The sequence below is a fragment of the Acanthisitta chloris genome, unplaced genomic scaffold (assembly GCF_000695815.1).
Source record: "Acanthisitta chloris isolate BGI_N310 unplaced genomic scaffold, ASM69581v1 Scaffold44683, whole genome shotgun sequence".
NCBI classification, from domain to species: Eukaryota; Metazoa; Chordata; class Aves; order Passeriformes; family Acanthisittidae; genus Acanthisitta; species Acanthisitta chloris.
This window is the reverse complement of record NW_008665081.1, coordinates 1-19,506: the sequence shown is the minus strand read 5'-3', so window position 1 is coordinate 19,506 and position 19,506 is coordinate 1. Positions and strand designations below refer to the sequence as shown.

Here is a 19,506-nt window from a genome sequence, read left to right as displayed (position 1 = left end):
AAAGCTAGTGTAAATGCTTCCATGGTGTGGTCACAAGCTGGAAAGATGAATGCCTTTCAGCTGTTAACCATCCTGCCATTTGCAACAGGCTTTAAAAAGTCATTTTTATCCTCAGACATAATGTGAGCAGTTTTCAAAATGAGGCTGCCAACACTGACTGGTGTGCTGATGGGCAGGCAGCTTGCATTGCTAACAGATGTTGTGATCGGCTGACTGAAGCAAGAAGTTACGGGCAGGATTGTTTTCTGCTCCTCCCTGAGGAGAAAAATAAGTTACACAAATATTAAACAAGTACATGCACAAGTATCCGGAACTGAATTGTGTGCATTAAATAAATACTGACAAACTCATCTTTAGCAACAGGCTAAACACCTCCTATGGAACAGCTCGCTCGAGTGTAGTCTGCCTCAGTCTCAAAGGCTGCTTTACACGTAAAGACTACAGGACATAGAGACCTAAAATAGTGTGTTTTAAAATCTACTTCTCCATGGAGATTTGTGCAAACAGTCTGACACTTAACCTTTTGAAGTTTTCCTTAATTTCTGTTAACTATAAAAATACTTTTGCATTTTTTTGCTTACTGAATGTGAAAGGTATTTTGAACAGCTGTGACACGTTTCAGTGTGTACAATTACAACGATGCATACAAACAATGGTACCAGCCTGTGACTTTCAGGTTTGTGGCCTAATTCTATGTCTCAACAGGTTCTTCTCACTTCACCATGTATACACAATGCAGATGTCTAATCCAAGTCTGAGCAGGTACGTAGTTCATCCTTAAACAACCATGCTTCCACTATTCTGCTGCTGCTGTTTGTCTAATACTGGCAGACACTGCTGTTTTGTCTAACACTCACAGAATCACAAGGTCTTCACCTAAACTTTGTCTCTTCTGTTCCATAGATTCTTTCTGGTGCTGCTTTAGCAGATGCCCATTCTCTACAGTTGTTCCGTTGAGCAGCTGATCATCTTGGGAGCTAATCCCTAGCTGTATGTCCAGGATCTCCTACAGGAGAAAAGGAGAAACGTCCATCAGTACTGTCCCTGCCAACTTTACATTTTCCTGTTACGTTCCACTACACAAAGCCAATAGAAATCTGAGTCTGGTCAAAAAGCTCCTTATTTTTATGTCATACTACTGCAATATCTATTGGAATGTCTACCACATTTTACTACAGGAAAAGTCAAAATTCTCGTTATAAAACAAGTCAAATTATTCAAAGATGGCTGTGAGTGACAAGAGTGGTATGAACTGTGAGCTGTTTCTAACGTCATTAAGTGCCAGGTACCTGAATGTACAATAGAAGCTGCACTGAGAAGCACAAGACCCTGAGTGTTAAAATAATGTTTGATATCACTATGAAGACTAAAATCAAAAAGCTTTGCTATCAACATCATCTAATAAAGACTAAGGAAAGGACACAGTGACCTCTTTAGACACAGATTTTTGTACTCACTTCGATTTGTTCCCCTTGCCCATCAGGTTCGTCTGTATCCAGGGCTGACAGCTCCAATTCAATGTCTCGGTCTGGCTTTGTGTCTGCACAGTCTTCAGTGTAATCAGCCTAAAAAGAGAATGAATCAGTTCTGTAAATACCAAGCTGGCTTTTCACCTGCTTCACACAACACTAAAGTGAAAACAGAAGATGCATTTCTAGGACACAACTTTTCTACAGTACCAAAGCTAAATCTAATCACAATGAAGTACTGAAACAGAGAGACACAATGAACACCGAAGCAGAAATTTCTGTGGAGTCCATTGGCACAATGATCAGATTTATAACATGTACAAATAGAACAAAAAGTAATGACTGCATGAAAATGACTGTCACATTCTTCCCATTTGTTAAATGGGTGACTGAAGCAGCAGCATGGCAGGTGCACCTGCTTGGTCCCTGGCAGATAACTGAGTACAACAACAATGACTTGAGAGTGATAAAATGAAGAGCTTTAACTCCTAGCTAAAATGCATGCACTTGTGTATATACAAGAACCTCAAATGTTTGTCTCATCCCAATCACCCCTTCCTTTACCTCACCATTCCTCAAATCAATTTCTTTGCTTAAAAGATTTAAGGTAAGACGACTGCCTTCATCCAGGGAGTTCCACTTCTGCTGCATGGCTAGTGCATTCGCCTCTCTCTGAAGGAGCAATGAGTTGCTTTTGGCCTATGGCAAGAAATGTACCAGTTATCAACAACTACACTTAAACCACGTGTGGTCAAATGGCAAACCAAACCAGCTCACAAAAGCACAGCTCTCTTGCTAGATGGAGAACCATGATACACTGCATCCATTTTGTTCTGCATTTGCTGACATGCACCACACTTTCTCCCCAAAATGGCCTTCCTGATGGCAGTGGAACAGCTCAATTAGGAGTCCTAATGCAGCAAACCAAGTGCTGCAGGACTAGCATCTGGTTAACCCTTATTGATCATTCTGTCGTTTGTTCTATTTTCTATAGGCTACACTAAGAAAATTTATTTAAAATCACTTTACTCAACAATGTTTTTAAATTGAGAAACCCTCACAGTATAACACCTGATCTTACCTGCTGTAATTCAATGCTCAGTAGATCTCCAGTGCTGGAATGCTTCCTGTGACCAGACAAATCTGTAACTATGAACCTGTCTCTTTAAGAGAAAGAAGACAAAACCAGGAATTAAAAACAAGTTCTCTAAATCAAAGCTTCAAACTTCATTAGTCTATCAATGTTAGATTTTTGGAAACTATGTGACTAAGACAACAGCTTCACTAGGGCTCACAATACCTCAAGGCAAACATCCTTATTTTACATATGGGTAAGATTTGGCTAGAAAGCCTGAAACTACTCAAGACGGCACATTTTGACATGACAGCTTGGCAGCACCTGACTCCAACTCTGTGATTAGGTGTCTCAAGGGATATGTTCCTAGTAATTGTGCACTATTAACTGCATTAAGTATTAAAGACTACGAAAGTTTTAACCTAGTTTCAACAAGGCTTTCTGCTGGATAGGTAAGAAGTCTTTTACTTTAAAATTAAGACTGTCTATTAATAGACATTCCAGATTCCCCACACACATCCAGGACTTTGAAGAACTGCAAGCTACAGAAAATGCTGCTAAGAGAACAGAGAGGAGTCCGTACCGTTCGGCATAACGTGCTGACGAAGCGGAATCCAAGCCATAGGCACTCCATCTCGAGTCAACAGCATTGACATAAGGGACATAATCTGTAAAGAAATGAAGAGACCACTATTTCCTCTGCTCCTAAGTGGGACATGGAGGTATTTCAGCTCTTTGCATCTTCACTGCTGCAGTAAGCATGAAGAGGATGAAGTGCTCGTGATGTATAGAAATGATGAATTCACTGTCACACAGAGCCTGTACTTGTACCTGATACACTGATGGGTTTCGTAGCACTTCCTTGGGAAGCAGTGGCCTGGATAGGATCTGTCGTGTGGTAGCCTGTGCGGGATGACCTGGAGATCGCACCCCACTTGGAGATGATGGGCCCATCGCTAAACGGGATTATAGGATCCTCCTCCTTCGCCCTTCTCTGCGTCTCGAATAAGTGCACTCTCCTTTTAACATCCCCACTGTCCAAATCCTATGTATTGAGGAGACAGGAGACACGTGGGCTCAGCTGAGGTTATTCAGACTCCTCAACTGACCAATAACTTTCTGATTATTGTTGCCTATTTACAATACTGTGAAAAGATAGCTGAACAACTTTGAATGGGCAGAACTACTTTGAAAAACTAATAATAGAAGCTATCAACTTAAAAAAGGCTCATTTAACCAAAGAGAAGACACTTGAGCATGTAAGGTTAATCACACTAACGAGAGAACATGCAGAAAACCCCTACCATTAACACGGCATTGGAATTGGCAATCACATCCTTGGGCTCTGAGTCGATAGCATTTATACAAGAGCCAATAGTGCCACAAGACCACGGTGAATAGTGAGAGAGATGGTCTTCCTCAAATTTAGTTCCACTCAAATCACTGACACTCTCTGAGAACTACAGAAAAGGGAATAAATAAGCAGTGAATAATAAAACCAGGGAATTCAGTTTTAAAATAAGAAGAGACATTTACTGCTATTTAATTAAGTTATCTCAAAGGTCAATCAAGGAGTTCCAGCCATGTTCAAGTCTTGGGGGCAATGTAAGCAGTTTTGTCAAATTTTAAACCAGTGGCCCTGGCAGCTGTCTGAGGACAAGCTTTGCCATACAAGTAACTGCCTGGCCTGCCAAGATGAGAGACTGAGATCAGTGTCACTGGGTTACTGGCAGGTTTCTTCAGGCAAACACCTACAGTAATTGAACTGAGAGGAAGCCATGCATTTTCCTTCAATGTATTAGCCAGTGACCTGTAACTCTCCAAACTGGATGCAAAGGACTAAACCCTGATCCACCTTGAATGTGTCCGTAAGGGACTCCAGGTACATGTACCTTACAAGAGCTTTTCTGAACAATCAGTCTGACACCTCAAATATCACTAACGAAACTGTAAAATCACAGCTCAGAGTGCTTGGCACAGTGCTTCTCAAACTAGTTTTTTGGATGCATTTCATTTACACATATAGAAAAGACATTGCAAGCTGTTTTTTTCCCTTCAGAAGCACATTACTGCTATTTCTGGAGTTCCCACTCTTCTTTGCAGGACTTATGGACACAACGCTCTACCAATGCCTTTTGCCACTTCCAAGGGATATGTATTCTCTGGGACTTTAGCACTTGAAATGCAGCTTGATTCAGGCTACTCATGTCATAATGCTCTCTGGAGTATAAAAGGGAAATCCTTCTTAACAGAAAACAACTGTTGTCCCCTACACAAAAACCTGGAGGTTCACAAAGCTAGTTCAATGAAATTATGTTTCCTTTAGTGAGGCTAAACTGAATCACTTCACTTCGTGATCTTTTTTCTGCAATCATGTTTAGCATCACCTTAGTCTCAAATTGAATGCATCATTATTAGCTATTACTTTCCTTTTGCTAGAAGATTTAAATTAATTTTACGAGCAATAGATGGCAGGTAGAAAATCTCTACTAGAAATATTAAATGGCATCTTACAGAAACAGGAAGGGAAAATGAAGTAGTTCTTTGGCTTCCCACCTCTGTGCTAAAATCCACACTGAAGAGAGGAGAAGGTGGTGTTGGAGATGGTGCTGCCATAGGAAGGGTTGACGATACCAGAGGAGTTTTCTGTGTGTGGTACTGTGCCCATTGCTCCGGCTTCCGTCTCAGCTGCTCATCGTATCCAGTCTTCAAATGACCACAAGGCTCCTGCAAATGAGACATACAGGACTGTATATCCTATCACAGAAGGCAAATACTTGCAAGGGACACATTTAGACCCCCAAATTTCCTTGGGTCTGTAACCTTGCACTGATATCAGTTGAAGATTTTCACAGGAATTTGTAAGAGAACCTGGACCCTGGATGGCAACTCCAATATGCAATTGATTCACCACCATGCTTGGGAATTAAGGGGGCAGTGGGGCTCTGGTCCTAATGTAGGTTAGAGTGGTCTGTTTTACAAGCCCATTTTATTAAGGTTAAAAACAAAACCAGAATTTTGTCCAGGCCACACATCTTGACCATTGTAACCCCGAATAAACAGGTCCATGCTCATTATTTACCAACTTCCCAGTAATAACCTTCAGAACCAAGATACATCCTTCCCTTCCTGGCACTCACTCACCCTTGGTAAAGGCACAGTCCTCTGCTCGTTGGGAGGTTGACAAGCCACAGAGTAATACCCATCCAAAGAGTTGTATCTCTCCCGTAATGATGTCTGATAGACAGATGAGTGCATCACATCCATGGGAGGTAAAGAATTGCTCCTAATAATATCATCTCGTGGGTACATCTGTGGGCGCCAGATGCGCCTGCTGTCATAAACTGGAGCATACATTCCAGAGGGGACAGGAGGAACTGGTCCATACGGCTGCGGAGGAGGAGGCTGGTAAGGAGAATTCAGTCGATCTCGAGGGGGAAATGTGCTGTAATGATCGGCATATGGCACGGAAGCAGGTGGGAGGGAGGATTCTGGAACGTTATTGGACCTCACAAAGCGAGGAACACAGGGAGCCACACCAGCTGGTACTGTTGGAGGCGGTGGATAATATCCTTAAAAATTGGAAAAAAGGAATATTTAATGCAACCACAAACGACCCAAAACATTACACCTTCTAAAACTGTAAATAGTGTTGATAAGTACCTTTAGAGTACGAGCAGTGACACTTCACAAACCTCTTAACTGACCCTACCATGGCTCTGTGAGATCTAATTTCATGTATGACAACCTCACTGGCAGATGCACTGCTGGCCCTTCCCCACCAGTTAGGCAAGTGAAGTTTCTCTGCCATTGCTCCTGTGTACTATGGTATGACTAAGTAACTGAACAGTCAAGGTCTTAAGCACTTCTTTATATAGGAATTTAAAATAGTTCTCTCTAAAATAAGAAGCTATATTGCTAAAAAAAACCCCTAATTCCAAACGTTTATGAATAACCATTTCACACTTGACTTATTCTTATTTCTTTTGACAGGATTATCTGAACACCTCTACCCTTTGCTTTGAGAGCTTATGAATGACTTGATGCTGGAACACTTAGTTGTTTGCTCGAACATACACATGCACATTGCAACCTGAAAAACACCTGGAGCCTTGCAAGAAAGGAGAACCACCAACACTGAGAGCAAACTGCAGGTCCCTCACATACCCAGCAATGAACAAGGTTAGTATTCCATTAAGTGAAGATTCAGCTGATACTCAATAAAACATAAATTGACAAAACCAAGGTCAAGCTATTTCTCAGCATTCAGGCTTACCTAGAGAGAAGTTCAGAGCTAATTTTGACTCAGGGCTCATCTCACTCACCTGTCTGTGGGTACTGTGGAACTTCATATGACAGCTGAGTCCTGGGATCTTGGAAGTACTGAACGTTATCAGAATGTGGAGGGTAGACAGGTACTCTGGGAACAAACGGGCTGGATTTTGGAGGCACAGAATTCACTTCTGTTCCAATATTAGGAGGACCAGCTGAGGTAGCTGCTGCCTGGCTTACAGGAGTCTTGGGTGGAGAACCAATTTTACTGAAAAGATTACCAAGAAATCATTAATCAGATCTAAATTTCTTTCAGTTACATGAAGTGTACACAGAGAGATGAATAATGTGGAAATTTGGGCCTTAAAGGGAGAGAGTTACCATCTTGTCTATATTGCATAGGAGTATTCAGCAGCTAAAGCAACTGATGCTGGTTCTGACCACCTGAACCCACAGGCTTTGTGTCACAGTATCTACACTGCAGTGCAATCCTAACACAGCCCTGCAGCCAGTGAGCACCAGCAATGGCTGCAAGCCAGGCCCAGAATTCAGTATCTGTTGTTTGCTATTCACAAACTCCATGATAATCTGAAAGCCAAATGTTGTGTTTAATTACCTGGATGAAAAAAGTCACTTACTTTTCAGGAAGTGATTCTGTAGGGGAGCCAGAAGCATTCTGGCCATTGGCTCCAGTCTTGCCTCCCTTCTTGGTGTTCTCCAGAGCTCTGAGGGAGGTGTCTGCACAGCGAGGGATCAGTTGGGGCACCCCAGTCTCTAGATTAGCTATTCCATTAGTACTTGGTACCATCTTCCCTGTTGCTTCAGGGCTTCCTATGACAGAGATGACGTTTCCCGTGGTGGTTGAGACGCTGCTGTTGACGCCAACTTTATTCAGGAGGGGAAATGTTCGCACTGTGGCGCTGATTTTTTTGTTCCTCAAGCGGTATCTATAGACAATCACGGGTACAAACACACACAAAACACCACATGATTTAAGAAGTGCTTATTGTGAAGCTTAATTGATTTGTGAAACTAGCAGAAGGAAGGGATTGAGAGGAACATGATAGGAAAAAATTACAAGACTCCAAAAACTGGTACTTGTTTTCAACAATCTGCAAAAAACATCACTGTTTTCCCCTGTAACTGCTCAGAGATTCATTCTCCAGTCCTCTGAAAATGGATTTGGGTGAAAACAGCTTCAAGAATGCAGATGTTAAATATTGTTCAATAACTCAGTTCATTCATCAATTAAAATGTAATTAATAATCTCTCTCTTGCAGGTGATATAACCAACCCACGAGAGACACTGAGCCTGCACTCAGTCTCAGGAAATTTTACTTCATAAGGGACAAAATAAATCTAGAATTAGTTTGGAGACATTGCATTACTGTACCTTCATTTTCATATAAAGAACAGTCACTTTCAGAGAGACACAAATCCTTCCAAATGAACAAACAGATAGAAGAGATTGCTTTCAGAATTCTGTGGAGATTTGTTTTTAATTTAAATCCAAAGGAAAAGGAAAAAAGTCTCTCGCACTCACTTTTCAAGCTCTTCCTGAGAATGAGCAAATGTACAGTTTGTTCCTCTTGGACATCCTCCTTGCTGTCGAAGGTCTCGGCACATACTTGTTTTGTATTTGCTATTTGGTTGTGGCTTTAAAGAGAAACATAAACCACAAGATATTTACATAAAAATAGGTTTAAAATACACAAAATTCATCCATATGTTTTTACATTTTGCAGCTTTAGTCAGAAAACCAAGGACACTCTTTGTTAATGTCATTGTATGGATCTCACTATCAGCTCTGCTGCATTCCAGTCACAGCTGTCAGGTTCTGAAAACCTGAATGCACTAAATAACAGTACCATCAATTAACCCACAGAAAAGTCCATAAATATTTCAAATCAACAGTAATTTTTCAAAGCTGCATCTTTCAGTAAATGTACATTAAGACATGTAACGCAATGAGCAACTCCAGTTACCTGTGGAGTTTCATGGCCTTTCCTGCTGTAATTCTGAATGAAATCCACCAGCCCATGGACCACAGTCTTTACAGCAACCATTGCATTTTCCAGCTGCTCCCATGTTGGAGATGCTGCATCTGAAATTATTAACAGCAGGGCTGTCACTCTAGCAACAATTCCAGGAGAGGCAACTCTCCCAATACTTCACACCACCAAGTACCAGGACAGAACTCAGAGAGCCCTGAAGAAGAGTATATTATGTTAAAGAACAGAAAGTTTGAAACCAGGAATGGAGGTTGTCAGCATAATAGTTTACTTTGCTAGATATGAAAACTATCAAGAAAAGTTTACAAAGCTGCACTTGCATACCTGGATTTGGATCTATGTTTGCCAGGAGCTCTAAATGAGGCCTCAGCCTGTTAAGGTTTGCAGGGTCCCCCGTGCGCTGCAAGACAATTGTCAATTCTTGTACACTCTTAGCAAAAGATTCTGGAGACTGGAGCTGAAAATAAAGGGAGTATTAGTCTGCTGCATCTCACAACTGTGAATTGTTACTCTTACAAAGATATTAATTACACTGGTTGCTAAATGCAATATATAGTGTCTTCAGATGGCATATAGAGAGGATCAGTGGAGAGAAATTTTATCTCTCAGCTCAGAATCTGCCCTATGCAGCTTCATCATAAGACACCAAAAAGGGAATTAAAAGTACTTCATATGAGGAATATGCTACAGCTGGGAAAAAAAATAAAATCATTCTAGGTTGAATGAGTATTTGCTATGACTAAAGACACAAAAAGTTAACTGAAGGAGTTCTTTGGTTTTTATTATCACATTTAGTAGTCAGAGATAATCCTACTAAGATACTGAAATCATCCCTTTGACAAACCTTGTCAATAATGGATTGCATGTGAGACTTGTGTGCCAAGTCTCCATAAAGAAGGGAAGACCACTGCTCAGGTGATATCCTCAGCCCTGCTTCCATGGCAATGTGGACAATCTGGGCATCGTGTTCCCTCCGCAGAGCCTCGTAACTCCGGAACTCTTCTTTAAGTTGCATCAGAGAGGAATCTTCATCCCTTTTAGTGACCTAATAAATAGCAGTACTTAAATATCCCTTCTTGGACCAAAAAAAAAGTCATCTCCAAGTCCATCAGAAAAAGACATCGACAAAGCACTTTTGCGTACTTATTCATGTATTTCATAATAAATGTATTTCAAAAGAAAAAAGAGACCCATGGAATTAACTTTTCATTGTGCACTACTTAAATGCACAGAAAGTGAATTTACATAACATTTTACAGGGGACAGATGCTAATTCTAGGTCAGGTTCTCTGCAGCTGCACTAGTTCACTGGAACAAACTCCAAACCCTGGTGCCTTACCTTAAAGCATGATGCTCTATACAGTAGCTGCACAACGTGACCAATGCTCGTTTTAGAGGCCTGAGGAAATCTTGGTTCTAGCCTTTGCACCACAAAAAGTACCAGAACTTTTCTTGAGAGTGCAGAGCCATCTTCCAGTGCCAGTAATACAAGTTTCAGTGCCTCCTCTTGCATAGCTGGAACACACAACAAAGAAAGGAAGTGAAATACATTCCCAACACAGCACATGTGTTCATATATGAACACTGCAAACAGGAGCATCTGAATCACCTTGAATGCAATTCCTTATTGCCTTTTATTTCACTAATCATGAGGAAAAAAAAGCTTTGTAAACTTTGAAAGAAATTAACTAGTTCAGAAGAAGTATTTAGAACACTCTAAGCACCTTAGAGCTAAGACTCATTTTCAGTAGTAAACACATCAGGAGTACAGTGCTTATGCTTTTTTCCACTGTGCAGCCTTGTAGCCTTTGTCATTTTGGGCAACTCACCAATGCTACACCATGGAACTATAAAATAACTATGGGAACAGAACAGGAATGCTATCATCAGTTATTGGAACCAAGAGAGGACAGCTTCCAGTTTAGAGAGATTTCCCTTTTGTTTCTGTGCTTGCTTCAGCAGTGCTCTTAACTGTGTTTGCTGTTTCTATCAAAGATACAAATGTGATCACTAGTTTTACAAGCATGCTAAATATACTCTCTTTCAGATCTACAGGTATCTTACCTGGTCCTAGAAACTGGCATCCTCGTGCCCTGACAGCAGCCCAAAGATTGGCAGAAAGCTGCTGAGGATTTTGGTGCTGCAGGATGAGCTCTGTGACAGTTCTCTCCCCCAGTGACCGAGCTGCCCTCATGGCTCTAACCCGACCCTCCTCCTCCACCAGCTGACAGTTCACCAGTGTCACAAGCTTCCTCTGCATTGGACGGCTCAGTGCACTCTGATTCAAGCTTGCAACACCTCCAGAGAAAGAGAGAAAAGGCAAACTATTGCTTCTGATCAAATTCATCTCAATGATTCAAACAAAAATATCTGATGGTGTATGACTTTCTCTAGGACTTGGATACTAGTCACAGGTATCTTCCCCCTGCTTAGGTGACTCCGTGTAACCCATTATCAAAAAGAACTTTAATTAAACTCTTAAATTGACATCAAAGTCATCCTTTGGGGAAAGTTCAGCTTTAGCACAGAGTTAGCCCCGGGGCAATATTATTAAATCAAGTAGAATATTTTGTAAACTTAAAATAAAAAACCACAAGCAAGTGTCGCAACTGTGAATAAGCTTTTTAAGACATGGGGAAATTTTATTACAAAAATTAGAGGATTATCTCACTGATGTTGGCAATCAGTGCTGAAAACACAGTGCTGTTAAAAGTAAGCTACATCCAAATCCCACTGTTCAGCAAGGACTCACCTTTTCCTCCACTTAATGGCTTTAAGTAGAGTGCCAAATCCTCAACACATTTCTTTGCTACTTCATAATGTTTGTTCTCTCCTACATTACTCAACTTCACTGTCTGATGATCAGGTACCTAAAAAATGCAAGGGGGAGGAGGGGGGAGAGGAATTACACACACCTGGCTGACCTCTGCGCGGTGCCTACGATGGTGCCCAGATCACTGCTAATTACATAACACTGCAGATGTGCACAGGCTGCTCTGAGAGCAGGGACACAGGACCCACCCCAGGCACGTACAACGGGATAAAGAAGAACAGAAAGCACTCCAGATGAGGATCAGGGTGATGAAAGATGCTTTTATACTCAACACATTAAAATCAGAAGTAGGATAGAAAACAATAACCAAGCTCTAACAAGAAGGTACTTAAGAAGATGAAGAACACAGGATTCGAGAGGATGATCAGTATACCAGAGCACCATGACTTACTACAGACACACAAGGGAAGTTATAAGACAAAATTAACTGGCTAGAAAATAATAAAGCAAAGTTAAAAAATAACTGAGGCATCATTTGGGAATGCTCAAATTTTCCAGAAGAACTAGGAAATGTAACTTTGGGGGAAAAAACCTCAAAGTAGAGTAACAAGGTCAGATAAGGAAAATAGAGGGAGTACAAGACACAATACATTAATTGAAAGACATTGCAAGAAGTTAGGAGACAGGAAAATAAACGTTGCAAGATCAAGGCAGTGATCTGACACCAAAATAAATGAAAGGAACACGCGAACTTGAGAAACAAAACCACTCTGACATAGTGTTATTACCAACAGCTGTGTCAAGGCATGTGATAGGACATTAAAAAGCATCTTCCTGCATCACCCAGGTGTTAGCGTAACATGAAAAGGCACATGAATCAGCAGAAGGGGAACAGACTTATTTAGTCTCCATACAGTGCAGAGCTGATTATATAATCACTGTTTTGCCACTGCTACGAGACAGCAGAGGGAACATTCCTGGCCTGATTAGCCACTGCCTGAAAACGCAACTGAAAACCATCATCAGGCAGAGTTTACAAAAAATTACACACACACTCTTCTGGAACTTGGTTAAACAGCCACTCTGGAACATGTGATGTAGAAAGGAGATTCCTTGCAAGACTATTAATGAGTGCAGCCTGCAGGTTCACTCTTCTAATGACAACTGTGGCACAACTGTCTATTTACTAGTGGGGATTTTTCTTCAGTCACAGTCCAAGAGCCTTTTAAAATCAGAATTCAGCTTACAACTAGAATATGTCTTCATTTTATAAGAAGACGGTCCTGAAAATAGTGTGGCTGCTTTAAGAGCACGTCTGGACTTCTAAATATTACAAAGATAAATCTTATCCATTTTTGGGGGCTAAAACGAGGGCAGAAGATCAGCATGTGTATTGCACATAAATGGCTCCACCACAAAGTGGCCAAACAAAGAGCTGCTTAATCCATACCTGGGCTCCAACCAACTGGAGGAGTGCAAAGTTCACAGGAAGCACATCGATGTCGGTGTTGATGGCAGTCTGGTCGAAAGGACATGCCTTGCGATGCAGCTTGTTCAGGCAGGTCTTACAGACAGTGTGAGAGCAACCTAGGCTGATGGGTTTGTGCACATTCTCATCAAACTCGTTGTAGCAGATTGGGCAGGACAGAAATTCTGTCCACTGAGCTGCCTGCACAGGCATTGTGGAAGCTGGACACTTGTTGAGCAGGCTAGCAGACCATTATTTCACTGTACTATGTTTTGGCAGCTGTAAGTGAATAACAGAGTATTTAAAACATGCTTTCTGGGAATTCAGAATGATTTTTAATTAAAAAAACACCCCACAATTTTAATATTATACAGAATAAAACCAAATCCTTATGCTGAAGTACTAAAAAAAACCCCAACTCTGTGCCAGTTTGACAACTGTACCAAAAAAGGCTTGGGAACCAAATTAATACAGACCACCATAAGTCAAACCTATTCACAAGAAATGGCATTATAGTTGTGGGTTTTTTGGTGGAAGGGAGTTAACATGCTATTTTCATCTGAAGGAGAACACCACCTTCCTGCTGCACATCTTACTCAGACTTATTCATACACCAAACTAAGCCCAGCTTTGCTATTTTTAAAGCACACTTTCTGTAAAAGATCAATTAACAAAAGTTAACAATCATAAGAAAATACTAAAAGATAAGAAATCAGCTTTAGTTTTATGATTGTCTTGTGTTACGTCCCCCTTTCTCTCAAGAACCCACTGGAGCACTCAAGGGCAGAGACTGCTCTATTCATATCCACAACTTCATGTCCACAAACTCAAAGCAAGAAAAGCTTTGATGTGTGGCAAATCCAGGTATTTAGGACAAAACTCATGATAAGGCAAGCAGTAACTTCAGCTGGCTTGCTATTAAGTCTTTTCCTTTGAAAAAAATCTCACTCTGTGCAATATTACCAAACAAATTGTTTACATAAGTGTATTTCAAAGAAAAGATGGATTTACAGAGATTGGTCTGAGACATCCCATCTTATATAACTCGTGTTCTTGACAAAGGTACCAGGCCTAAGGAATTCATCCAAGCCATTCACATCCAAGCTCTCATGACGAAGATTTGAATCCAGAGCTTCATGTCAGCAGGGCACAGCCCCACCCTGGGCCACGATGTGCCACCACAGTGACTCTCTGCAACTACAGACCAGTCAGGTCACTTCTAGGCTACAAACAAGCTTCTCCCAGCAGCTTGTTACAAATGCAAATACACAAATGTTGTAATGGCATGTTTAACATCCTATTTTTTACTCTGATGACAGAAAAAAGGTCATTGTTCTGAGGAAGATGAGATCTCCCCCTGTGTTTGAATTCGGGAGCTCCTTACTGCAATCCCATTGTGGCTGTTTAATTAATGCTAACGTATCAGACCATTGAAATAATTACAAGAACACCAAATAGACTCTTATCTGTGGATGTATTTTATGTTAATTATGACCATCTGTTTAGAAATCCTATTTAGTACTATGAACATTCAGTGCCCTTTAAGTAACAGGATCCTTGTACAAGATGTCCTTATCTCCATCAGCTTTTCCATATTATGCAGCGATTTTCCCCCCAGATGAATTCCCACAGTAAGTGTAAAACACACCAAACTGAAAGCTGAACCTGTCCCTTCAAAACCAAACTGCTGAGGTTACACTTTCAACCTAAGCCATAATATCCACAGGCACTGGACAAAACAGATTTCCACCCAGCTTTCAGGGAAGCCCAATCCAAGCCCTTGCAGGGCAGAACAAACACAGTGGTCTTTAACCTGCTACTGCTACATATGTGTTTTAACCAAGGAAATTCAGAAGCAAAACAAATAAGAGCAACACCAACAACGAGCCAACACGTCTAGCAAGGGTTTTGATTCCTCTACAAAGAATCCCACCATTTCCTTTAGTACATCTGCTTCCTTACCCAAATAGCAGGACAAGACATGCACAGAACTGTAAAGCTTTTTGCCAGCATTACCAGAAACACAAGACACCAACACCACTGCTGACCTAGGACTCTGTTGTTGGTGTTTCTTCACCTGTCTGACTGCAGGGGACAGGTAACAGCACAACCTATACAACTGTGGGAAGTGTGTAACTGTCATGACTCACTCAAGGAAAAGTTTAAGAGACAGGTACACAGAGCCCAGCTGCTGAAATGTCACTAACACCCTCCTGATAAACTGTCTCCCCATCCACACTGCTCACTAATTTCCTCCAGTGCAGGGATCTCTGCTCTCAGATGGGACCCCCAGTCAGTTTACTCAGGTACCTCAGAGACCTGCAAGAAACCACCACCTCTCTGTTTACTGCTTCTAAAATACACCTGTTTGTTTTCCTGACCAGCACAGAAATGAACACAACAGACTCTTGGAGCATGCACCACCATTTTCTAAAGACCCGTCTCTGGGTGTTTAATCATCCCAAATGACAGATTCTACTAAGCATGTGTTGACTTTCAGATTTCTTGACAGGAAAAAAAAAATCTAATTAAATCAGCAAACAGCTGGGAAAAGCTCTTGACTCCCAAAACTTTGACTCTCCATACTCTGTTGAGCCTGGCAGCTCTTCTGCCATTCCTGCGCCCCAGTGTGTTCAGAAAACAATCTCACAGCTCCTAATTATCATGTCAACTTCTACACAAAGCATAAGCCAAATGTTTAATAGATTCTTGCTCCTTGTCAGAAGCAATGTATTTCAGGGATGTCCTCTGGAAGAACAGATTGCTCCAGTGCTCTAAACTGAGCAAACACAGGAAGAAGAGCTAAAGAAAGGAGACAGACTAGAAATCCTTTGGATTTTGTTTTTAACTGGCAGTAGACTCCGTTAGAGCAACTCCCCTTGGTCTGTCTGTTCACTCAGGCACACGTGCCACATACACATACAGGGCTTCTCTTCCCTGTCAAAGTACAAGCACCCTGTTAAAAAAAAAACAACCCCCCCAAAAAAAGCTGATAGGGAACTGGTCAAACATAAAGGCAAACGGTCTGCAAAGACATGGCAGCTGCTACTGAAAAGATCTTTACATAGTTTAATTACAGTAAGTAACACTTAAGTAATACCTCAGATGGCAAACAGAAACAAACAAGCCTAAGTTCATACAAATTACATAATAAATAAAAAGTAGTAGAGCTGAGTAATTCCGTGTTTCTAACACAGTAGTATTTTCCTGTTGCAGTAATGCTTGCAATGCAGCTGAGTAACAATGATAAATAACTGATTTTCTCATTTTAGTCCAGAATATTGGATGAAATTGGAAGGTGAGGTGGGAGATAGGTGAAACCTCAAAACCTTCCTCAAACAGATTATTTTACATTAACTTTTAGTCACCTACTTCCATGACATTCTCTACAACTAAGTCACTGTGCTTACTGAACAACCTTTGGACATCATAAATATAATTTAATTCTGACTTCCTGGAGAAACTAAGCTTAGGTGATGCTGCTGTTCTGTTAGTCTGTTCCTCTCCCACACCGCTTAGCCAGGGCACTTGCCAAAACGTGAGTTTCATCCCTTATCACAGAAAAGACTGAAAGCTTGAACTCCGCTCCCCCAGAGCATCAACCTTGCAGCTCCACCCTTGGCTCTGCTCAGGCCAACTCCAGCACATCCCTGGTGGGCCATGGGCAAAGGAAAGATGAATGAGCAGAGCTTGGATGAGAATGAGACAGGGAGTAATTCTCTACAGATGAAGGAAAATCTTGAATACTTGTGAAATTACAACCCTACTGTGGATTTAAGCCTAAGTCTTACAATCCAATTGATTTTTAATCACTAAATTAAAGAGTCCTTGCTAGTGACTTGCTCTTAATGCTGACTGCAGGGATCGTGGTATTTTCTTGTGTTTTTTAAATTGATCTCCATGAAGATGTTTCAGTTTTGCAGATTAATGGCCTGCTGGCACTACAGGAGGAGTAGCAGTTTCAAGCTTTCCTTCCTAAGTTATGTAGTTCTGAAAGCTTCCTGACTAGGTCAAAAACTGAAATGTCCATGTAATCAAATTATCTTTGTTAAATCATTCTCTGGAAGGGCAAGGATCTGTTATCCATTTCTTTTCAACAGCCATCATCTACAGACCTGAAAAATTAGCTTCATTACAGGCTTAGGAAAGGGCCATCCCTGTAACAGCTTTGCATCATTCAGCTATGACGGCCTGAAACTAAAATAAATCCTCTTTACAGAGCAGACTTGCTGATTTCTACACTCTATAATATCTGTCACATGTAAATCTCTTTATATCACGTGCAAATTCTATATATAAAGTCTTTAATGACCATTAAATATAGTGTTTCAACGCATTTTTTACGCTGAACATTAATGCTCCTGGAATTATCTACAGCCCAATTCAAATCTCAGAAAACTCACCAAGAGATATGCTGGGGACATACTAGAGCCACAGTGTCTCTCCAGTTGGAAGGGACACCCAGGGACCATTGTGCCCAGCTCCCTTCTTCTCTCACAAGTACCTGACGCTGAACCATACGGCTAAGAGCATCGTCCAGATGCTCCTAGAGCTCTCTCAGGCTTGGGACTGTGACCACTGCCCTGGGGAGCTGTTCAGTGCCCAAACACCCTCTGGGGGAAGATGCTTTTCCTAATGTCCAACCTGGACTTCCCCAACACAACTTTGTTCCACTTCCTCCTGTTCTAAATATACATGAATATATATGTGTTTCCAGACTACATTTTGCCAAACACCTACAGGATGCTGCACTTGTTACCTGCTTCAAAAATGAAAGCTTAAATCTCCTCTGGCTCCTTAACACACGTGGCTGAAGGGTAATTCCTACGAACAGGAACTCACCAACACAAATTTAAGCTGGTGGCTGCTCAGCAAGTGCCAGAGCTCACTCAGTTCAGAGCTGACTCCCTAAAAACAGCCCCAGAGTCAGTGTGCCCACAGCAGTCCACACCTGCACCTCCCTGCACAACCCCATTACAGGATTTTAAAGTTTCTTATATACTTATGTAATGCCACTGTGGGTTTCTGTGGTTTGTAGGTGTCACTGAAAGGAGAGTCTGTCCCTGCCACCACCCTGCTACCAATTCAGCTCCTGTGACAGTATTGACTTCTCAGGACTAACTGAAGGGCAAACAAATGCAAAATTCTCCTTGCCACCAAAATCAGTTGAACTTGCTGTGAATACAGAGAAAGGGAATCTATTTCTAAGCAGATCTATTTTGACACAGTTACTTCAGGAAGAGATACATGCAGAACTCCTTACTCTTCAGTAATATTTTTGGACAGTAAGTACTCTCTTGTATGGTTTAGTTCCCTAAGCTGTGGGTTTTTAAAACAACCTCCATGCTAAACTATACACTTTACAGCACAGAAATTCCACATTCTAACATTTTCCAGATAATTTTAATCAAGTACCAATTCCACTCTAAGATGTAGGCAAGAAGCTAGAGGCACCACAGGAGTCAGAAAGCCTTTCTAAAGTTTACACAGAATGGTTTAATGTGCCCATGGATATAAATTTACCTTTCCTTAGGGCTGTCCAGTCATCCAGGATTCATCCCATTAAGGGTGCATAAAAATATTAGCAAATAAAATGTAACATACACCTAACAAATGCTACTAGCTATTGCCCTCTAGGTATTGTGAATATTTTATCTATTGTAACTCAGCAAATCCTTAAATAAATGAGATCCACACACAAGACTAGGAGTTCATTCAGGGGTATCTCAAGCACTGACATGAAAGGTTGTTGGAACTGAGTATTTTTGAGGGGAATGGCCACAGCCTTAAACAAGACAGACACAGGAGTTAATAAGAAACCTTTTCCTGGGGAAAGCTTTGCTTACAAGGCAGAAACAAGAAAGAGTTCATTAAAAAGGCACGAAGGTCTTGGGAAAGTGATTCATTACAAAAATGCAGTGTTTCATGGAATAGTACTAAAACAACAACACAAGCTCAATTTCTAGTACTCCCACAGATGTTTAGCACAGACCAGAGGTCAAACAACACTGTTTTGATTCATAATATTACAGTTGTACTGGTTGGTTCTCACTTAAAATGAGATCTATTCCGCCACAATTACAAATTTACACCCTTGTAACGCAAAGGGCTGTTTTTAATTCTAGTTTCAGCGTTAAGATGTAGCTGTAATGGCTGCGAGAGAATGATCACAAGAGCAGCTACAGGAATTACAATGAAACCCACAAAATCAGTCTGTATGCAACAGGCCTAGATCAGAAACTGCCCTGGTTGCCTGGCGAAACTTTGTCATCGTCGTGCCTCGCTAAAGATCACAGAACATCCTGAGCTGGGAGTGACCCACGAGGAACACGCAGCCCAACCCCTATCCCTGCACAGGCCACGCACCCGCTCTGAGCCGAGCGCTCGTCGCTCTGCCGCCCTTCCCGTGCCCTGCGCTGACCTCCGCACTGACCTGC

At 41.4% G+C, this 19,506-nt stretch overlaps 1 protein-coding gene across 2 annotated transcripts; it reads right to left on the bottom strand.

The window, feature by feature from the left end:
• RC3H2 (ring finger and CCCH-type domains 2) lies at positions 1-13,351 on the bottom strand. 2 transcript variants are annotated; one of them, XM_009071579.1, is made up of 20 exons: positions 13,052-13,351; positions 11,581-11,698; positions 10,893-11,126; positions 10,168-10,343; positions 9,673-9,873; positions 9,153-9,285; positions 8,802-8,920; positions 8,360-8,472; positions 7,455-7,763; positions 6,870-7,084; positions 5,689-6,116; positions 5,101-5,271; positions 3,849-4,004; positions 3,376-3,589; positions 3,128-3,212; positions 2,551-2,632; positions 2,022-2,168; positions 1,458-1,565; positions 858-1,006; positions 1-255 (listed from the first exon to the last, which is right to left on the bottom strand). In XM_009071579.1, the coding sequence occupies exons 1-20, from the start codon at positions 13,280-13,282 to the stop codon at positions 57-59; spliced, it is 3,588 nt and encodes a 1,195-aa protein (XP_009069827.1). In that variant the 5' UTR covers positions 13,283-13,351; the 3' UTR covers positions 1-56. The 2 variants fall into 2 exon arrangements, with proteins under 2 accessions (XP_009069827.1, XP_009069828.1); XM_009071580.1 differs by having other exon boundaries at positions 2,034-2,168.
• Positions 13,352-19,506: the final 6,155 nt, after the last annotated feature.